Source organism: Peromyscus maniculatus, chromosome X, assembly GCF_049852395.1.
Source record: "Peromyscus maniculatus bairdii isolate BWxNUB_F1_BW_parent chromosome X, HU_Pman_BW_mat_3.1, whole genome shotgun sequence".
NCBI classification, from domain to species: Eukaryota; Metazoa; Chordata; class Mammalia; order Rodentia; family Cricetidae; genus Peromyscus; species Peromyscus maniculatus.
This window is the reverse complement of record NC_134875.1, coordinates 75,141,596-75,163,568: the sequence shown is the minus strand read 5'-3', so window position 1 is coordinate 75,163,568 and position 21,973 is coordinate 75,141,596. Positions and strand designations below refer to the sequence as shown.

At 34.2% G+C, this 21,973-nt stretch overlaps 1 protein-coding gene across 4 annotated transcripts in view; it reads right to left on the bottom strand.

The window, feature by feature from the left end:
* Hdx (highly divergent homeobox) overlaps positions 1-21,973 on the bottom strand; it is a 112,115-nt gene that overhangs the window by 70,383 nt on the left and 19,759 nt on the right. For 3 of the 4 annotated variants that reach the window (XM_015990246.3, XM_076561680.1, XM_076561681.1), the window contains exons 2-4: positions 21,254-21,400; positions 11,068-12,177; positions 1,603-1,656 (exon numbers count right to left, since the gene is read on the bottom strand). In XM_015990246.3, coding sequence (XP_015845732.1) covers positions 1,603-1,656; positions 11,068-12,177; positions 21,254-21,400 — 1,311 coding nt within the window. The remainder of the gene's footprint in view (positions 1-1,602; positions 1,657-11,067; positions 12,178-21,253; positions 21,401-21,973) is intronic. The other variant, XM_076561682.1, reaches the window with a different exon arrangement.

The following is a 21,973-nucleotide window of genomic DNA, read 5'->3' as shown; positions in this document are numbered from 1 at the left end:
TAAGGAAACTTGCAAAAACAGCGCCCTTTGTTTTCCCTAAGTAAGCTGTACCTTTACCTCAAACACTGACTCAAGGTTGGCTTTAATTACCCTTTTGACCATCTTGAGGCATCTCTGGAACCACTGTGTCCTTATAACTCTGAAAACTTAACAAGGTTATAGTTTCAGTGATTCTTTAATTTCTATATGTTCTTTGATGTTATTTTCATGTGATCTAACATAATTGATGCTTCTATTAATCTCGTTAGTGCTACCTAAGTGATGGAAACGCAGGCATTTTTAAGGATATCTTTCCTATTATTGCCACTCAATAGACCCATATCTATAGCAAGAAAATGGATTCACCCTATTTCAGGGATGTCCTGTTGTGGCTTGATTCTTCTTGATGATTCTGATAATCAGCCTTGTTTGATACATGGAATACAGAACTGTGTAGTGTATAGGACACAGTGAGTGGCTCCCCAGGGAAGTCTGTTTGTTGTAGTATCCTCCTTTAGCATTCTAGCTGGGTGTCTCTTGGAGACAGGGAAAGTTCTGTCCCAGTTAGGAAGGTGAGCACTTCACTGGTTGCAAATTGTTAGTAACAGTTTCTTTCTGGTCGATCTTCCTTGCCAAGTTACCAAACTTTCTTTATGGAACTCTTGGGGAGGAGGAGAAGATCAGTGCTTTTTTTCCCTGTTGTTAGTTTGAGTATTATATATCATTTAAATTAGGTGCCTGTTCAGTAAATGACAAGTACCTTATGGTTCCTCCAGGCCCTAGATGCTATAACCACATCACCTGTTTTCCACTTTGCTGAAATCCCTTACATTCTCTCCTGTATTACATCTTTACTTTATGGGGAAGAGAAGGAAGAAAAGAGTCTAGACAGGCTAGTCCCAAACCTGAAGTCCTAGCTCTAACTTCATTTGTCCTCAAACCCATCAATCATTTTGGAACTTAAATTACCTTTCTAAACGTCTATTTGTTTCTTTTTCATGCTTAATAGTTTTCTATGTACCAGTTTCAACTAAGCATTTTGGGTACTTGATCAAATATAGTTTTATGGGTCATACAGAGAGTCCATAAGAAAACACAACCTTACTGAACTTCCATATTAAAGTTCCAAACCCAGAGTAGTTATAAATATTAGTTACATATTCCTTCTAAATACAGAGTTATAGTAAGTGGTAAGGCATATTGGTAAATATTTATTACTCTTTAATATTAAATTTTATGGCCAACTAAATAGTAGAAAACTAAGATTTTTTTGAGTTGTTGTAAATGTTCTCTTTAGTTATAAATCCATTTTCTTTCATTTTTAGTTAGATGTTTCTTTTTCATAAACTGTATGAAAAATTTGCAAACAAAAATATAAATTTGTTTTTAAACCAAAGAATTTCTGTCCACAGAATACTCAGTATATTGATTTCTATGTTTTAATTAGTCTGTCTTTGCCGATTAAATACTATGAGCTGGAAATACATTCTTTTGAGACAATACAGTTTTATCAAAGGTAAGTTTTACTAGTTCTATAAAAAAAATCATAAAAAATTTTCAATGACATTTCACTAAGAATATGAGAGGACACTCTTTTGTTGGTTTAAACCAAAGATTACTTACTGCTCTTTTCCTAGAACACCCTGTAATCCAAGGCACAGTAAGGTTTCCTGAAATCTGTGAAAACAACAAATGGAATCTTAGTAAGGTATGTATTAACATTGCTTGTAATGCTGATAAATACTAAAAATAAAAGTGTATATGATGTGAAGATAAGTAGATAAATATGTATTCAGAATATATTCCAAATCAAAGGCATCCTTCCCTTACCAATTTAAAGGGCTTTCCTTTGCAGAAAAAAAAAATAGAAATGGTGTAAAATTCCCCCCAGAAATTAAAAATAAATGTTTTGTCGGGTCCTGTAAAGGATATGAAAGTATATAGAAAATAAAATGTTTTTTAAAATGTAATGCTCTGTGGATGAAGTGGAAAGGGGAACTTTCTTCAATCGCACATCATCACAAAGTAAGAGATGACACTATAAATGAAACACAATGTGGATTCACTTTGAACACTAAGCAATTACTAACATAACTATTATTGCAGTTACCTTCTTTATATGAACCTTAGGGATTCAGTGCAAGTCACTGCAACACTGTTTCTCTAAATTGTGTCCCCACTAGTAATCTAGTAACCTATCTTGCTATGCATTCCACCCTTTATCCATCCTTATCACAGAATGCTAAAATGTAGATTGCAAAAGACCACTGAATTAAAGGATATTTTTGTACAAATAACGCATGACTGTAAAAGGTAGCAAAGGGGAACTTTTAAGCCACATCATCCACATTATGACTCTCTAGATAAGAATGTGTCCAGCAAAATCTGTTCTTTTTGGGTCACAGTCTGGTATTTAGTGTGGATAATGATGTTCTGCAATGTTGCAATCATGAACAGATAGACACATCTTCTGTAGTCTACAAGCATTTTATATCTCAGCAAATGCTTGCCAAATTGTCTCCAAATGTTGAGAAATGTTAACTTTTACAAAAGAACAAAGTATGGCCATAGCTAAGAATATACTTATTTCAATTTTCTGTATAATGGACATGTGAACTTGGCTTAACATAGTAAAAGTATTTTTATTCAATGTAAAATATTTCCCTTAATGTACAATAAAATGGTGATTAGCTAAATACTGAAGGTCATGACAGAGTGTGAATAATTGATGTTTTATTTTAAAATAAGTATGGCAAATCAACTAAAATAATCACATTATGTGCTCCACACAAATAGAGATATCCAATTATTTTGAATTGTCACCTTACATATTCCTATTAGTGAGAATAATTCAAGAGAAGCTACACAGAACCTCTAGAAAATAAGTATGCGATCACAAAGAATTATGGATAAAACAGAATCCTAAAACAGTAACTACTAAAGAGTTAGATGATACTAAAATTTTATATTCAACTAACATCTACTGTAATGTATTCTTTAATTCCTTATATTTCTAGCACAATCCAAAATACAGGTAGCCAGAGTACTTAGATTTGGTTTTTAAAATTGAATAATGCTACAGATAAACATTTCTCTAACTTTGAGGAATCTTGTTTGGTACAAGACTGAAGGCAGGATACTCACTTACTAGAACCTATATAGCAGGGTACTCAAGTGAAATGGGCAGCAAAATAAAATGTTATACATAAACAGCCTGGTTTAGAAAATTATGAAATGAATTGACAAGGAGTTGACATGGATCTTACAACTATTTCAGAACTTACCCAGCCAAATGAGTGCTCTGTATTTTAAGCTAGAAAATTTAAGATGTTATAAACTCATTACAATGATGTTGTCATTGTTGAAAGCATTTGGGAAACTTGGAAATGTCAGTTCACGCCTCATCCAGAGATTCTGTCTCATTACTTCACACACCTTTTATTGTAACTAAAAAATACACCCTAGATTAAACATTCATACTATTCACTAAATGTGGCTCAGAATGAATTCTATTTTCCAAAATCAAATTTTAGTGATGATTTGTCATCACTAAAAGCATTTAAAAGAATCCCACAGGTTCTTAAAACAATTGTAAAAGACTTCAAAAACTTTTTGACAAATTGAACATTATTGAAATAAGTAGATATAACTTTCTAAGGTATCTAATTTAAATTCTGTTCAAATGTCTATCAGGTATCTCTCCTATATGAGATCATTACAGGAAATAAAAAGATAGGTAAGAACCTAATTTCCTGGAGGGCAAGAACTATGATTTGAAAGGAAGAGATAAGACAGGTACATGAAAGATTTTAATACAAAGAAAACTATAGTAAAAGCTACAATGGATGCCCAATAAAGTGATAGTAGTTCAAAGTATGACAAAATTATACCCACTTGTGGATTGGTATCTCAGTTGAACCTAAAAATATTGAGTGGAATATTGATAGAAATAAAAAGAGATATTCCAGGAAAAAATAATAGTATCATCACCATGGCATAAAAGGATAGGTGTCCGAGAAAATGTCAGTTCAACTCATATTACAAAGGTAGGTTGAAGTCACTTTGTTGGAAGTAAGGAATGCCATATACACCTGAATCTAATTCTGCAGGGAATATGGAGCTGTTGAAATTTCTGTTATGTGGCAGAACTGTATTTTGTATATTAGGAAGTTTAACATGCTTCTGCGTGTATAAGAAGTACACAAACTTGCACATGAATTTGTGCAAGAGGTAATACAGGCTTGAAACTAAGACAGGAGGAGTAGTAAAGGAGAGGAGAAATGAAAAAGTACTACATTCAAAGACAGATCTTACACATGAGACAGGAAAGAAGTGGATGCTCAGGAGATGACAAACGGCTTTGTTCAGTGATCATCATAAAGCTACTTCCTAGACAGGTCAACCCATTCAATCCAACCAAGAATTCCAATTTTAATGCAAGGAAATGCCTTCTGTTGGAAAACTGTGTCTTATGGCTAAGAATGGATACATTTAAAAAGACACAATTGCAGCTACACAGTGAAACCCTGTCTCAAAAAACCAAAAAAAAAAAAAAAAAGACACAATTGCCTGGATGTAAATTAGAATTACATTGTGTGTGCAGTTGAGCATGGTGAATCCAAACGCAACACACATTTCATGGAAAATTATGCTTACCCTTGAAACTGATGATGGGTATCAATATATGATTTTTAAATCATTTTGAAATTAAAAATTATTTCCTTTTAGAGAATTTAGATCCTATAAATGCCACACAGGAATCACATGCTAAAAGCATTAACTTGATTCTAAAAGTAATTTAGTTACTCTGTTGGTTAGTGTTTCGTCAACTTGACATAGACTGAAAAGAAGAAAGGTCAATTGAGAAAACATCTATAAAAGACTGGCCTGTGGGCAAGACTTTGGGGTATTTGATTGACTAATGGTTGGTGTGGAGGGCCCAGCTCACTGTGAGCAATGACACTCCTGAGTTGTGTTGGAGAGCAAGTCAGTAAGCTACTTTCCTCCATGGTCTGCTTCAATTTCCGCCTTCAGGTTCCTTATTGTGTTCCTGGCCAAAATTCCCTCAATGATGGATTTCGATGTGGAAGTGTAAGTCAAATAAACCTTTTCTTCCCAAGTTGCTTTGGTCATGGTGTTTTATGTTGGGGTATTATTGTGACAGACCTGAGCATTTCATTCTTGGGAGGATGGTGATGTATTTTGTGACACAGGGCTGGAAAAGCCATTGATTACTCAGAGCTTAGTGAGCTGTTCTGTGGTCACTTGAAAGATAATGCTGAAAAAAGATGAAGAGAACGGAAGCCTGGCTTGCTAAGTTTCAGAGGGAAGTTTTTTGAGATCCTGTAAAGACTTTATCCAGGCCATTAAAGTAATATTTTATGTTACAAATACATGGTGTTTGCTCAGCTGGGGCTGAAAAATCAGATGTGATTAACAAGGGACCAGCACCAGTACAATGAAACCATTGCTTTACTGGGACAAGCTGGTTGGCTTTGGCTGAGAGATCAGCTATGATAAATAAGATACCAGCATCAATGAGGGAAAATCATTGGGGAACTGTTCCCTCAGATTCAGCACACAGAAGCTGTGGTCCAGAGGATGACAAGGTTGCATCTCACGTTGGCAGCCAAACTTAGTAATGTGTAAGAATCTCTCACACTGCTTTTGAAGACATGAAGTAGCCCTGGAAAGCACTGAGGCTTTGCACTACAAATGGTCAGGAGAGGCCATTGGTGAAGATAAATACTCAGTTGTAGAGGAAACCCCAGGACTGCTGGTATCATGGGGAAATGCCAAGGCTTAGAACCAAGTAACAGGGTTGGAGTCCCTAAAGAGAGGCTGGGAGTTCATTGGTCAAGGTGCAGCATGTGGAGACCCCAGCATTTTGGAGATGCCAATACCATGGGATGACCACCAAAGACAGCAACAGCTTTAGAATGGAGCTAACCTGAGCCTACGAAATGAGCAGTGTGCCTTGTGGGTGGCAGAACTGGAGAAGTGGAACTGCCCAGGTTCTGTGGAGCCCAGAAGAGCTTGAGTGAATTCTAGATGTGGGACATTCAGTTACAGGATTTCATTTACATTGCTGGGTGTTGGTTTTGTGTTACTTTGATTGTGACTATACATTTATTGTTCTTTTGTGGAGAAATAAATACTTAGATTTCCTTATTTACAGTTACAACAGCATGAATATTTTAGCAACTTCAATATTTTAAAGAGACACCAAGTTTTCAAAGTGAACTTGGCTTTTAAATTGCTGTTATTTGTGAAGACTGTGGAACTTTAAAAGTTACACTATGTTTTATATTGTACTATTAATAGTACTATGACATTTTGCAGACAAGAAAGAAAAGTGTATGGTTTAATAGTGATGTGTTTTTTTGTGTGTCAAGCTGACAAGGGTCAGTTATGTTAGTTTTGTCAACTTGACACAAGCTAGAGTCATCTGAGAAGAATGAATCTCAATTGAAAAAATGCCTCAATAAGACTGGTCTGTAGGCAAACCTGTAGGCAAATCTATAGGATATTTTTCTTGATTAATGTTTGATGTGGGGGAGCCCAACTCATTGTGGGTGATGTTATCAATGGGCAGATTGTCCTGGAGCATCTAAGAAAGCAAACTGAACAATTTAGAAAGAGCAAGCCAGTAAGCAGCAGCAGCAGCACTCCATGGTCTCTGCTTCAGTTGCTGCATCTAGGTCCTTGCTTGAGTTCCTGTCCTGACTTTCCTTAGTGACAGATTGTGATATGGAAGTGTAAGCCAAATAAACTTTCTTTCCCAAGGTGCTTTTGGGCCCAGTCTTTATCACAGCAAGAGAAACCTAACTATGGCAGCTATAAAGAATTCTATACACATGATGTACACACTATTTTTAAAATTTCAAATCATTTTATGAGTACACTCAAGTTACAACCTGAAAAACCTGAAATATGTTTTATTTTATGTGATTCAGGAAAATTGAAATTTTATTAATTAGCATTTCGTTAAATGCAATTTGATGAACTGAAACAATTAGGCAATAACTGTCTCTCAACTGTAAGAAATTCATCAATCAATGTTTTAGCTTTCTTTCAATTGTTCTGCTACTAGCTGAACATCAATGCCTGACAATCACAATGCTTAATTGGCAGAGTTCTAGGGTTTTTTTTTTTTAATTATAAGATATATAATATGAGAATACTGCTGGGCATATTATAAGTCAATAAATACTTTTTACTTGATTGAATTGATTGAAACCTTCACTGTTCATTTGCTATAACTTCCTCAAACAATAAAAAGACAAACATGACAATACGCAAAAGACTCTTTTACAGAATAAGAACATGGGAATAGGAGAGGAAATTGCTTGTGGTTGAAAATAACATTTCTTTTATATATATATATATATATATATCACGAATCTTAAAAGGTCCTACTAATACAAACAAACCCAGAGCAAAGTATTGGGGTGAATGTTGAAACATCAGAGAAACATGCTGTGGATAATGTTCTATATAAATAAAACACTGGTGGCCAGTGACGAGGCAGGAAGTAGGTGGGACAAGGAGAGAGGAGAATTCTGGGAAGCGGAAGGCTGAGGGAAGAGACACTGCAGCCACGGCCAGGAGAGGTAACCTGTAAAGACGCCGGTAAGCCACCAGCCACGTGGCAAGGTATAGATTTATAAAAATGGGTTAATTTAAGATAAAAGAACAGTTAGCAGAAAGCCTGCCACGGCCATACATTTTATAAGTGATGTAAGCGTCTGAGTGATTATTTTATAAGTGGATTGTGGGACTGCGGGGCTTGGGGAACCTGGAGAGAAGCCCTCCAGCTACAGAAACAGAACCAGCCATAGCTAACCTCACCTTAACAATTCCTCAAGTGATCCTGTTTCCTCAGACTGGAAGCCTCTGAGTCCTCATCCAAATGGATCTCAGCTGAACTGCTGCTGAAAGGCTAAAAGCTTAACCAGGCTCTAGTTCCTGGTCCTCATGCCTTATATACCTTTCTGCTTCCTGCCATCACTTCCTGGGATTAAAGGCATGTGTCACCATGACTGGCTGTTTCCAGTGTGGCTTTGAACTCACAGAGATCCCGATGCATCTCTGTTTCTGGAATGCTAGGATTAAAGGTGTGTGCGCCACCATTTTCTGGCCTCTATGTCTATCTAGTGGCTTTTCTGTTCTCTGACCCCAGATAAATTTATTAGGGTGCACAATATATTGAGGAACACAATATCACCACAATATATATTTTAAATTAGCACACAAAGTAACAGGTTTCCATATAGCATTTTATACATACTTCATTTTTGTTGATTGGATGGAGGTGAGAGTACATAAGCAGAACTTGGGAGTCTGAGGCAGGAGGATTGCCTTTATAGGCAGCTCCAAACCAGCAAAGGTTAAATATTAAGTCTCTATGTCAAAACAAACAAAAAGGAAAAGCAAGTAGTAAAGGACTAAAACAGCATTGTGGCAGCTCTGGAAACCTGTCGAAACCTACAGAAACTAAGCAAAATGACTAAGAAAATGCCATGGTAAAAGTAGTTGCAAAATGCATGGCACTTTTATTGACCCATTTTAGACCAACAGTTTTAGTGTGACATGACATGACTTGAAGGTAGTTTTGGCCCAATCCCTAGTTTCCTCTGTGAACAAGACACAGACTTCGTTTGATTAAAATTTTCATTACTGTAATGTGTCTCAGGCTGTCTGAGGTATTGGCCTCCTTATCTATGAATTGGAAGTTCAGACAGACAAAAGTGTGCAGGTGAGCTCTCAGGCTAGAGGAAATGGTGGGAACCAGTGGACAAGGGTTGTGAAAACATTAAGGAGAATGATGATCCACAGAAATGTGGAGAAATATATTAGTGATTGAGAAATAGAATAGAATAACTAATGGCTCCTCAAGAATCAAGAGTGAGACTCAGACAAATTAAAATACTTTAACATAGCCACTAAAATAGAGGAATTGTTAAATATGCATAAGGACTCAGTGGAAACCTATGAAAGGAATAAATGACCTGAAAACACTACGCTAGACTGATCAGTGAAAATATTATGCTAGAATGACCCATGAATGTCTCCATGAAGCAAGAATGCTAAAACTAGGAAAGTTTATTCCTCCCCAAATTATCAATATAAAAAAAACATAGTATATGAAAAGAAACAGGACACGTGTCCATTCAGAGAAAGAAAATAAATCTAACAAAATATTCCAAGAGAATCTGCAAGTAGTGGGCTTATAAGAAAAAAAAGAATTTTAAGACATTATTTTCACATTTTATTTAGACTTAATGATGATCATGAAGCAAAAAAAAATCCTTTTGGTAGATATACAAAATACAAAAAAGGAATAAAAGCATATTAACAAAAAATGTAAAATTATGAATTAAGACATCCAGGCAGGAAGTAGAGAAAGGAAGTGCAAACTAACAAATCAGAATAGTAAGTCCTACCTGTCAATAATTACTTTAAGTGTAAATGAACTTTATTCTCTAGTCTTTATTCTCTAGTCTGAATTGAGAAAACAAAAACAGCATTCAATAATCCCTTGCCTACAAATTACTCATTTTAGATTCAAGGACACCCATATTCTGCAATTAAAGGCATGGAAAATGTACTCTATACAAGTAATAAGCAAAAGATAACCAGGGTATTTACATTTAATATACATTAGTTTACATTTAAGATAGGGCCTAATTATTCAGTCTAGATTGGCCTGAGACATTTGAAAGTCCTTCAACAAATGGTAAATATTATCATTCTTACAATTAATAACACTTTCAGGAAATGGTAACATGTGCCTATAATTGCAACACTCAGGAAGCAGAGGCAAGAAGATAACAAGTTTTAGATCAGTCTTGTCTACATACAAGTTCAGGCCAACCAGAGCTATGTATCAAGTCCTTATGATAATCAATCAATAAAAAAATAAAACACTAAAGGAGTAAAAACCGAAGATGTGTAAAGTGAGGAGGATATTAGTGGTGTAATTCAACATTACATTAAGTATGCTTTTTGGTAAATGGCAAACAGAAAAATGAAGTAACTACTAATCATTATGACTAACTTCCTCTTTGTTAGGGTCAGATGCTAGGAAAGGTACTTCCAGAGTTTCATCATATTTTTTTTTATATTTTTCTTCCCCTACCTTTACTGTCTCTATTGTTTTTATTTTGAGACAGGGCCTCACTATGTAGCCCTGGCTGGCTTGGAACTTATGTCAATTAGGATGACCAGGAGCTTGGTGATGAGGGATGTATACCACTACAGTCAGCTATTGCTTTCCACTTTGAATTATAAAACTGTAAGGTAGAGACAGTCAGGAGAAAATGGTGTCTTAATTTGGGAACACCCTGGTAGCATATTTCCTTCAGTATTGTGGTTGAGCAGATAAGGATGTCTGGCCCGTGGCAAGGAAAAATAGCAGACATACATACCTTCTTACTCAAATTCTAAAAATCATATTTTTTTAGGGAGAAGATCATAAGAAAGCTTCTGAGGTAGACTTATACTTCACAGTTAAAGAGATTATCTGAAACATACCTAAACAATTGAATATGTAAAACAGTAACGAAATAATACGGTTTTGTTCCCAGGTCTAAAGTTTACTAAAGTCTTACTATGGATATATCTTTTCCAAATAAGTGCCATACAAAAGATGATTTGATTAATGGTCAACTTCAATCTGAATCAGGCATCTACTTTTAGACAAATCAGTTGGCTAAACTACTGCAAGCTCTAAGTTCTTATCCATTTACTTCTGTATCCAAGGAAGACAATTGGAAACATAGCCCAATTAATCTTATTTTAGATGTGGGAAATGCTATGCTTCATATAAAAGTACCATTTCTTGAACAACAACAACAAAAAAATGATGTCCATGGTAAGATGCTATTAAATGACTATCATCATTTTAGAACTTGATAAACACAATACTCCTCAAGGTATTGACAACAACCCATCATTTTCAAATAAAAATCTCAAATTAATTAAAAATATGAGTTGTGATATAGGATGTAATCGAACTGTACACAACCATCATTTTTAAATCAAGCATGCCTTTAAAAATTTTCAAAAAATAAATTTATACCTTACCTGGTAATTGTTTTGGTTTTGTGATAACCTCAATTGGTTTGATGATACAAAATGTGGAGAAAAATTACTCCGTGATGGATTAGTATTACTGTACATAGTACTAGATGGAGTATGCAATGAGGTCCGTGGTGTCAAATGGTAGTCCCTATTCTGATACAGTACATTGTCTGACAAATCTCTAATATTCACCATTTGTGAATTTGGCAGGTTTCTTCCTGGTCCAGGCAAAGTTGTACTTTGGTTCTCAGCTCGAAGGGAATTGCCACTTTCATAAAACCTTGTGTAGCTCGTTATCTGTGCTCCCATTGATGCCAGCTCTTCTTCTCTGGCATATTCATCCTCTGCATCTCCAGTCTCCATCGCAATGGACAAACAAGTTCCTTCTGCTGAACCAGGCTTCTGTGTGGTATTTCCTCCCAGAATTCTCTGAGGGTAATCACTGACTGCTAATGAAAACACTTCCCGAATTTCCAAGTTTTGTGTCCTACAGTAAGGGTCTCTAACAGTTGGCTTTTGCCCACATATGTTATGCGATGCCAGACCTGCATGTTCAGGTTTATATGACCTTTGAATACCAACTGGTTCGATTTTGCAAGGTCGGTGGCACACAGATGGCTTTTGAGGTACTGTCATTTCAGAAGCTTGCACTGGAGAGCTTCCATAGTTTTTCTTCGTGTGATTGTACACTGAGTTTCCAGCATTTAGTACGCTTGTCTGTCTTGACAAAATAATTGTCTTTTCCCCTAGGAGCACAGAAGCATTTTTACAGTGTGCTACTTGTCTTTGAACAGGTATGTGCAATTGGAATTCAGTGTCATTTTTACTGGCTGGTTTCTGAATAGGAATTTTATGTGCTTCTGTAATTTGTGTATTTGTATGCTTTGCTGTCCCTTGCTTACTTGATGAGCTTGCTGGACTGTATATACCAGTTACAATGACATCATTATTGGCAGAAGTCCAAGAAGATTGCTGGCTTGAAGGCCGGGCAATATTAACTACATTTCTAACTGTAATGTCTGGAGCGGCCAAAGAGGTACCAGAAACACTTCCTGCTGTTCCTGATTCAGAGTTCTTACTACTCATTTTTCTTCGCTTATTGCCAACCCACGTCTGAAAGAATAAAAAAAAAATGACAATATGATAAAAGGTAACAACAAACTTAGAAAAATCCATTTCTATGTAACAAAGTATATTCTTGTCATAAAAACAAAGCCTACATGTGGGCAAAAGGAAAAGATCCAATAAAAGACAAAATTACCATTACCAAAGTCTAAGAGCAAACATGATTAAGTACTCATTAAATAAATACATGAGAACCTTAGAAAGAGCACATTACTCTTTGCCATAAGATCCACCCAATTAATATGTACCAAGAATTGCAAAAAATTTCAGAATTCTGAAACTATTTATATCTTTTGACCTCTTAAATACATTTCCAGGAATATATCTTAAAAATGCAATTATGGTTTGACCAGTTTAAGTCTCTGCATTTACCACTGCCCACGGCAAAAAGGAGCTTCTCTAAACAAAGATGATGAGAGCACTATTCGGAGTAAAAACATAGTTATTTAGACAGCAATTTGATGAGGACATAGTGTCCATTTTGCAAAATAATAGCAGTAGCTTTAGCTTTCCCATTAGGGCTGATGACCTTCCCAGCCATGTGATTTTGACGAAGTTTACAGTAGCAGTAGTGGATTGCTTTCTGTAGAGCAGGACTAATATCTGAGAAGAGAGTTCTTTGTTACCCTCTTAACTGACTTGAGCCCACCCTTTACTCCCCAACCTATAAGCAGATAATAATATCCATGGGAAAGAATCACCAGGCCCCAACTATCCCTGGGGATCTATAGGCAATTGATAGCTTCTAGGGTAAAGGAAACACACTTTTTTCTTTAGTGCCACAGCTTCCAGGAATGAACCCATGCTCCTGTAAATAATTCCTTACCTAGTACCATGCAAACAACCCTAATGGAACTCAAAGTCATCAAAAATTGATAGAAGAAGAGAGAGACATACAGAAAGAAATTGAAGAGCATGGATGTAGAAATAGGGCTAGGTGGGAAGAGGAAGGGGATCATCAGGAGTGCGAGGTGAACAGGAGAGAGTAATGGGAGGTGACTATGATCAAAATATAGTATGTACATGTATAAAAATGCCATGATACAATTCATTATTATACATGATTAATATATGCTAAGAACTAGTAAAATGTAGGCACAAATGTAGACGAAGTTTGCAGTTAAACATATTCATTATATATCTATTTATAATATAAAAAAATGAAAGCACACTAAAGCTCAGCTTTTTCACTCATTAGAAAATTATATTCTTAATCAAATGTGCAATCATAATCATCAGGCTTAATGACTTCTATCATATGGATAAGTATAATAATGTGGTTAATTTCATACTACTATCTATATTATTTTCAGAAATATTCATTATTATATACTCCATTTTGCATACATTTTTGTGTTGGTGGGTTGTCATGCAATAGTAAAAATCTATTATTTTCTAAGTGCCCTCCAACATAAGAAAATTTTGTTTACCTCAAACCTCCAGTTTGAATCTTCTGTAGTTTTTTCTAACCTGAGAATTACTAAAAGGTAAATGATTGCTGATTTGATTGGATTTCAATGGTTGCTATATTATTTTGATAGCTCTTATCATGCATTACATATACCTATTTTCATATTGGGATATTTGCCTTTTTTAACTGATTTGTAAGAGAAATTTTCTATAAAGGTAGTAACTTGGTTACATAATACTACTTTTTGGTTTATTATTAATTTATAGTAGTTATTTACTTTTTTGCACTTTACTTAAAAAGTTTTATGCAATGAATATATTACTTTTAAAAATAGAAAAAAGTAATGAATAAAGGTAATACAATACGTTGGCATTTAGGATTTAATTATAAAATGCATTCTTCTATATAAGTAATTTATTACAATTACCTTAGTATAATTTCTCTGAATCATAGTTTTTCTTAAAACACACAATAAAAATATTGCATTCCATAATGTGATTATGCAACTTTATATTAAAAAATTCATGTCATATGATAAACTACTAAAACACTATAATCTTTTAGGAATTAAACAAAAACGAGTAAATGAAAATCTTAAATAAACTAGTCTCACACATAAATGATGTAAGAATTATTCTTGCAAATTTTTAATGATGTTCATCTAAAAACTTCATAAATTATCCAATTTTCAGTGTTTACACAATGTATAGACAACATTAATTTTGCTATAATATTGTATGTACTAGATTCTGCAATGACTATTCTTTATATATTTTAGTTATTTTAGTAGGTGCTACAGTTTAAATTATATAAATGAAGAAACCAATGTCCAAAAATAATAGCTTTGGGAAAGAAACCTTGTCAGCAAGTAAAAAAATCTGCTTGATCTCTGGTGTATTCTTCTAACATTACTTCATATGCAGTGACTAGAACCTCCTGAACCAGTTATCCATTGACTGTCTTACTTTCATAATTATATTTTTAATAAAGAAAGTATTCATGAAACTGTGATGTTCCCCTTTGCTTCACATGACATAGTGGGAATTTTAAACTCACTCTGACTTGCTTGAATAGGAGGAGCAGGATCTATAAGCAGGATCTGAAATATGTGTAAGTCAAATATCACAAGTGAAGAAAACTAAGAAAAAACTCTTTGGATTAACATAACTTCCCAAAAGGTGAATTTCATAAATATTTAAAATGTTTCCAGCTTTTTAATTTAAAAGTGTATAAGAAGAATTATGTATTCTTACATTACAAAATATACACCACTAAACTTAAAAAATATTGAAGAAATTAATGGTGAATTGGTAAAATTGAATCTAGGAATTATTATACCTAGTGGCACCTCTGGTCTTACTTACATAATTTTATTGTTTACATATATATGTGTATGTTTACATATATACAATATATTTATATATAATATATATTATTGTTTACATATATAGCTGCATATAATGTATAATAGCATATATAGTTTGATATATTATGTATACAACAAAAGAAAAATATCACATACATATGAAATTCAGCTATCTAGCAACCCAGAAACCTCATTTGTCTGAAACACAATTCACACAGATGCTATAAGATTGATGTAGCTCATTAATAGAGTGACTATTATACTTGTAGCACTTTCTCTGCTTTTACACATACTTTGAACAAATACAGTATGATACTTTCCTACAAATTAAAAATAAATGGAAGTGGAATTGGTAGTAATAGAGGATCTTGATTATAGGGCTCCCTGATAATACTTAAAATTATTCACTAAACCTTGCTTATTGAAAAGCAGGGGGAAAGGATGCAGGCTCAGTCACTGAGCAACTACTAAAGGTGAATATATGTGTGTGGACAAGGAAATGGAGGTAGCCAAGTTAAGATTTCCCACTTCCTGGATTCCACTTTACATTCTTGTTCCTCAAAACCCATTTGGTGCTAGTGGACGTTTATATTTGCATTTCTTTTTATCCATTTCCAAATCATGAAAATGATTTATAGTTCTGGGTAGTGTGGAAGGCAGAAAAATAGGTGGAAAGGAAGAGAATACCAGCAAACTGGTAGGAAGAGAACATGGAGCTGACGAATATTAATCTCCAGTTAAAGAACAGAGTCTAGGGAAGGTATGGTAGTTAGTCTTTATGATTGCTTTTGTGTCAATGGGAAGACTGAAGGCATGAATGACACCTTTAAATAACTATAGTTCTGAGTAAGGTTAACATAGAATTATTGGCCCAGATTTCTGGATTGTATTTGTAAAGTTAGAACTTAGTGTCAACATAATTTCTGGAGGTTTGTACGTTCTGACAGAGAAAAGTCCAAATCTAACCTATCTTAATTTGAGTAGTAACAGAATTCAGGACCACAGTATAGTAACTCTGCCTTGACTGTAGATTATAAAGTATTTTTGAACTGTTATGACAAACCACACATTTAGATGGATTTGATGGTATTCCTGCATGTGCAAAAACAGTGATCACATCGTGTTTCTTCATGTATGACACATCTTTAGGAAGGATATTATGTGGTTAGCTATTCATTAGCTTCCATTGTGAAATTCTCACAGTGATTTAAGAATCTAAATTTTTCTCATTCATACAACTTTATAGAGGCTTTGTTTGCTAATTGCTTTGTTGGTTAATAATATGTGATGCTATATTAGTAGGATAAAGGAACAGCATCATTAGTCTGTTTCAGAGGCTGAACCACTGATCAATATTAATTAATAAGATGTTCAACTCAAAGTTTTCAGTTGGTTTCCCAAATGATTTATTTGCATACCAGCCCCATGAAGTGTTATATTTCTGAGTAGAACCTTTAATCATCCTTCTTATAGTTTTAGACCATTACCAGATATAAGATTTAAGTGGAATATAGTAGGCAGTTGAAGAATAGTTAAAAGCAAACGAGTATTAAAGTTTAGATTTACTTTTGAAAGATCACTATTAAAATAGAAAACCATCTGGGGTATGTATATGTGCTTGCTTATATGGCTACTAAATAAAACACAATGACCACATAAGAATATCTCACTTGTCATGGTGACTCCATGTGCAAAGGTAATTGCTTTTTAAATCTTGGACATTTGATTTTCCTGTTAGTTTACATATTTGTAAATTTCCTTTATACAGAGTCTCTAGCCCAGGATAGCCTATGTAGACAAGGATAATATTGAAATTGTGACCCCCACTCCTGGCTACCTTTACTTCCTTACAGGTATTTACCATCCCACTCATTTTTTTGTGGTGCTGAGGATAGAACCTAGGGTTATGTCCATGCTAGGCAAGTAGTCTACCTACTGAACTATGTTTCCAGCCCAATTTTTAAAAGTACCAGTAAATAAACTGCACTTATACGTCTGAGATACATTTAAATTACATATAGTATTACTAATCTTAGTAGTTTGTTTTTAGTTTAGATGTATGATTTCTTTTTCTTTTGAGACAGGGTATCACGTAGTCAGGCTATTCTTGAACTTACTATTGTAGGTTCTTTTTTTTTTTTTTTTTTTTTTTTTTTTTACTCTTTGGGGGCCTGTCAACCAGCTCCCAAATAAATACATGGAGACTTATTCTTTCTCATGAATGCCTGACCTTAGCTTGGTTTGTTGCTAGCCAGCTTTTCTTAAATTAACCTATCTGTCTTTTGCCTCTGGATTTTTACCTTTCTCTATTTTATACGTCTTTCTTCCCTTTTTACTCCATAGCTGGCTGTGTGGCTGTGTGGCTGACCCTTGGCATCCTCTCCTTCTTTTCATACTCCTCTCCTCGATTTCCTATTTATTCTCTTTGCCTGGCAGTCTCACTTATCCCTTTCCTGCCTAGCCATTGGCCAGTCTACTCTTTATTAGACCAACCAGGTGTTTTAGACAGGCAAAGTAACACGGCTTCACAAAGTTAAACAAATGCAACATAAAAGAATGCAGCACACCTTTACATCATTAAAACAAATGTTCCACAGCATAAATGAATGTAACATATCTGAAACTATATTCCACAACATACTATATAGTACAAGATGAGCACAAATTTCTAAACACCCTGTTTCCACCTCCCAAGTACTAGGTTCACAGGTGTGCATAACCATGCCCTGCTGCTTGAATTGTTGCTTTAAAATAAAAACTGTATAGTATAGACAGCAAAAGCGTTTCACAATTTACTGAAATAAAATACCTGGGATGAATTTTGTGGGAAGATTATAATATCAAAGGAAAAAACTTTTTCCACCTAATATTAGCAACAATGTTCCTATTTTAGTCCTGAAGAATTCTCATTGCACACGTAATGCTTGTGTTTTTATTAGAGGGTTTCATGAAGGCCAGGATGACCTCAGCATGCTCTGTAGCCAATGATGACCTTGGGCTCTTGATTCTCCCCTGCCTTTTTCTCCCCAGCACTAGGATTACAGGTGTGCCCCAGTCACACATGATTTGGGAGTGCTTATTTTAAGAATATGAGGCCTCAACTCTATGCAAAGAACTACAGGCAGGTGACGGGGAGAAACAGTCTTCTCCAGGGAAGAGCACACCAACTGGTTGTCCACTGCCAAATGGTCAGCCCTGAAAACATACACACAAGTAACATATAGACTGAACAGGTTATTCTCAAGAATACATATGCATATACATATGCATATATGTATGTAATAACAATTAGTCAAAAAAGAGGCAATGAATTTGAGGGATAATGGAAAGGGGTATAAGGGAGGACTTGGAGGAAGGAAAAAGAAGAGAGAAATGTGATTATACTATAACCTCAATAAAAGATCTGTATATTGACATTTTAATCATCTTACTGATGTAATCAAATCACAGTTCTTTGACTTATAAAAACTTAGAACATTACATAACCTTAAAGACTTGTTTATTTTTGTGGATGGTATTTTCCTGCAAGAGTAGCTTTTTGATTTTATAGAACTTTGGGGTTTGTTTTAATAGCTTTGTATGGAAATATCTGTTTTCTTAAATCTTTGAAGTTAATACTTTTGCGAAACTTCTTTTTTGTGTGACAGGGTTGAGCTATGTAGACAGGCTGGCCTTGAACTCCTGCCTCTGCCTCCCCTGTGCTGCAGTTATGGATGTACACCACCAAACCCAGCTCAAAAGTGCATTAAAAAGCTATACAGTGTTTTCAAAATTACAACATTCCTGATCTAGAAGTGTGTGTGTGTGGGGGGGGTCATAAAAACAATGTAATGAAATTCATTATTAAGCATAATTGACATGTCCTAATAACATTTAACGAGAAATCATTAAACCACAATAAAAAACTAAGAGTTCAATTATTTTCTAAGTTCCCTATGGAAGAAAAGTAGTATATATGTATATATGTATACTCTTTATATATGTAATATATATATATACATATATATACATATACATATATACATACACATACACATACACATACACACATACATACTGGTACTTAAAATGTTGAAAATAAAGAAAACTCATTGTTCCGGGATTACAATAATTAAACCTCACCCTAAAGTGTAGGATCTAAAATTTATGCTTATCAGATCTAAGTGCCCACCTCTTGCAAATGCCTAATTCATCAAAAAGAGAAAGAAAACATACCACACAAACTGGTGTAATAAGAATCTAAGGTGTTGATCTAACAAACAGACTATACATAGGCAAAAAAGAAATGGCTTTGAGTTGCCAATACTTGGGGGTCATAAAATTGTCTATCAGTTCTATCTTAAAAATTCACTACCTGTATGTAAATTTCTTCTTTCAGTGGTTTTTTTATAGTATCATCAGCATTCTATAACCATTACCACTACTGTATGTCAGATCATTTTCTTATTCTTTTTTTTTTGGGGGGGGGGAATTAGCATTTTCAAACAGTCGTCTTCTAAATTTTATTATCTTTTTCTATATCTCACGGTTTGTTTTCTTGTCTGTTTACTTCTTTTTGATTATTTTTGTTTGGATGTTTTATTCAACCTTTTAAATTCATTTTACATTTAGAGTGAATACTTAATATACTGCACTTAAGTTCTTCTGAGGAAAACCATAATAACTTTATATGAAAAATAATAAAGACTCTTTTAAGTGGGACACAATAAACAGCAAAAGATGGGGGTCATCATAGATTTACAAATCTACAAACTACTCTGCTGAGCTTTTGTCTGAGTGTCAAAAGAATGAAATTACATTGAGATTTAGATGGGAAACAATACATTTCTGTACCACTAATGCTCTCCTGGAATGAGGAGAACTGATTGCTTTACTCAACTCCTTATATCTTATACAGTGTTATACTCACAACCCTACGTTCTAAGAATTGAAATCTACTACTCACATTGTTTTCGATTTTCACTCCATACTCAGTATAAATATAAATATCTGTATTTCTACAATCTCTATATTCAAAAACAATAAATTTAGTTTTAAGGGGTAAGAGTGCAATGACAAATTTGAAATATGAGAGATGATCCACATTGCAGCTTCCGAAGAAGACAATTTACTTTAAAGTAATGTTAAAACAAAAAACGTCCAAGGAAATTACAGTTGGAAAAAGTTTAATTATATAAAGTGCAATCTCAACAACTTGAAATATTTTTTAAATAAAGCTATTAAACATATTTCTTTGAGATTCATCAGTTAATTTAAAGGTGCAGTTAGAGCTATTAATAGAAGCTATTTCTTCTTTTTAACAGAAATGTGAATCTGATAATTGATCTCAGACAATAAGAATGTTGTTCCCTATAATAAATGGCATAATTTACTATTTGAATGTGAATATATACTTTAATTCTTAGGAAGAATATGGGAAACAATTCTATCTAAAGATCTTTTTTCTAGGAACTTTGAAAGTACGATTGTATATCAAAATAAACTTTAAAAAGATATATCCTTTTTTCTCCAATTAGTTGAGTGACTTCCATGGATGGTAAAGTTGTGAATCTTTAAATCACTAAGGTTCCACACTAACAGGATTTGTAGAACGTTTAAATAAACATGAATAGACCAATGCATTCAATACAATTGGTCACTAGTTCTGCTAGATTTATCACTTGCCTCTTCTCTATCACCTCATTGCTGTTCAGTAATGCGTAGCGGCTCTGATTTTTTTTAACAACAGAATAAGAATGGTTGCAATAATTTCTTCCCTTGGGATTCCCTGTCTCTTACTCACAAACCATTAAATATATACATTTTACTTAGAAAGAAAATGTATCCATAAAAACAACTGTACTTTACTGAAAGAGAAAAAATGCTCAAATTCTAAACATCTGAGGAATAATTTTAAATACAATACCAACAAAGCAAGGCACATGTGATTGCTTCAGAAAATGTCTGTTTCACTATTAATGTGGAGGCTCTTTGTAGATTAAATGAAAGTTTCAAAAAAAAACAAACATATAATCAACAACCTGTAACTAATGTTACCAGTATTTATTAGTTCTAAGATTTATGTAAGAGTTATGTCCATACGCCAAGAGTTTCAGTGTTTTCAAGGTATTTATGAAAACAAATATGACTGTGTGGGTATCTCTATTTATGAAAATAGTATTTTTCCACCAGGGAAATGAAGCTGTGTAGAAAGTTAGGACTTCATACCCTGAATAGTTTTTCTTATATTAAGCAAATATCATTTGTAATAAAAGCTATAAATTCAAGTGCAAGACCTCAATACTTACCCTGACTACACTGAAGTCCAGTTTAGTCTCCTGTGCACACTGTAATATGAGCTGAAAGCAATTTTTACTTTGATTTGTCATTCCATTTTCATAATAACGCTGTAAAATCCTTTGTTGTTCTACAGTAAATACAGAACGGAGATTCATCTAAAAATAAAAGAAGATACTCTGAAAAGTGGAATAAAAATTTGGTAGGTGTAGAATTTGAACACTTTTGTTTTCTTGATACAGTTTCAGTGCTTCTGTGCTGTACACTTTATTTAAGTAAATTAATCCCCAGGAATGGGCAGTAATTGGTGTGTTAAAGGGAGACAGCTTCTCCCTGAAAAATATAGACAAACATTTAATTCGCTTACAAAAGCACAAATTCCAACTTTCAAAGTCAGAAACATAGAAAATGAAAAAGAAAAGCAAAAAAAAAAGAGGCAGGCTCTTATCTGGTTAGTGTCAGTACATGAGGAAAACGTTTTTCACTGAAATAAATATTTATGGCTAGTAAAGCCAGAGATGGCGTTAGCCATACGCAGTCAATTACCAACAGGGACACTCACTGTGCTTTGTCAAAAAAAGCATCTGGCATATGTCTTAACAGTCAGAAGCCATGCTCGGAAACAAAGGGGACTCTTTTTTTTTTCTCATTCTGAGATAAAAGGATTTTCATTATTTATTAAAAAAAACTTCTCTTTTTAATTTTTTTTGTTTGTTTTGTTTTTGCTCTTG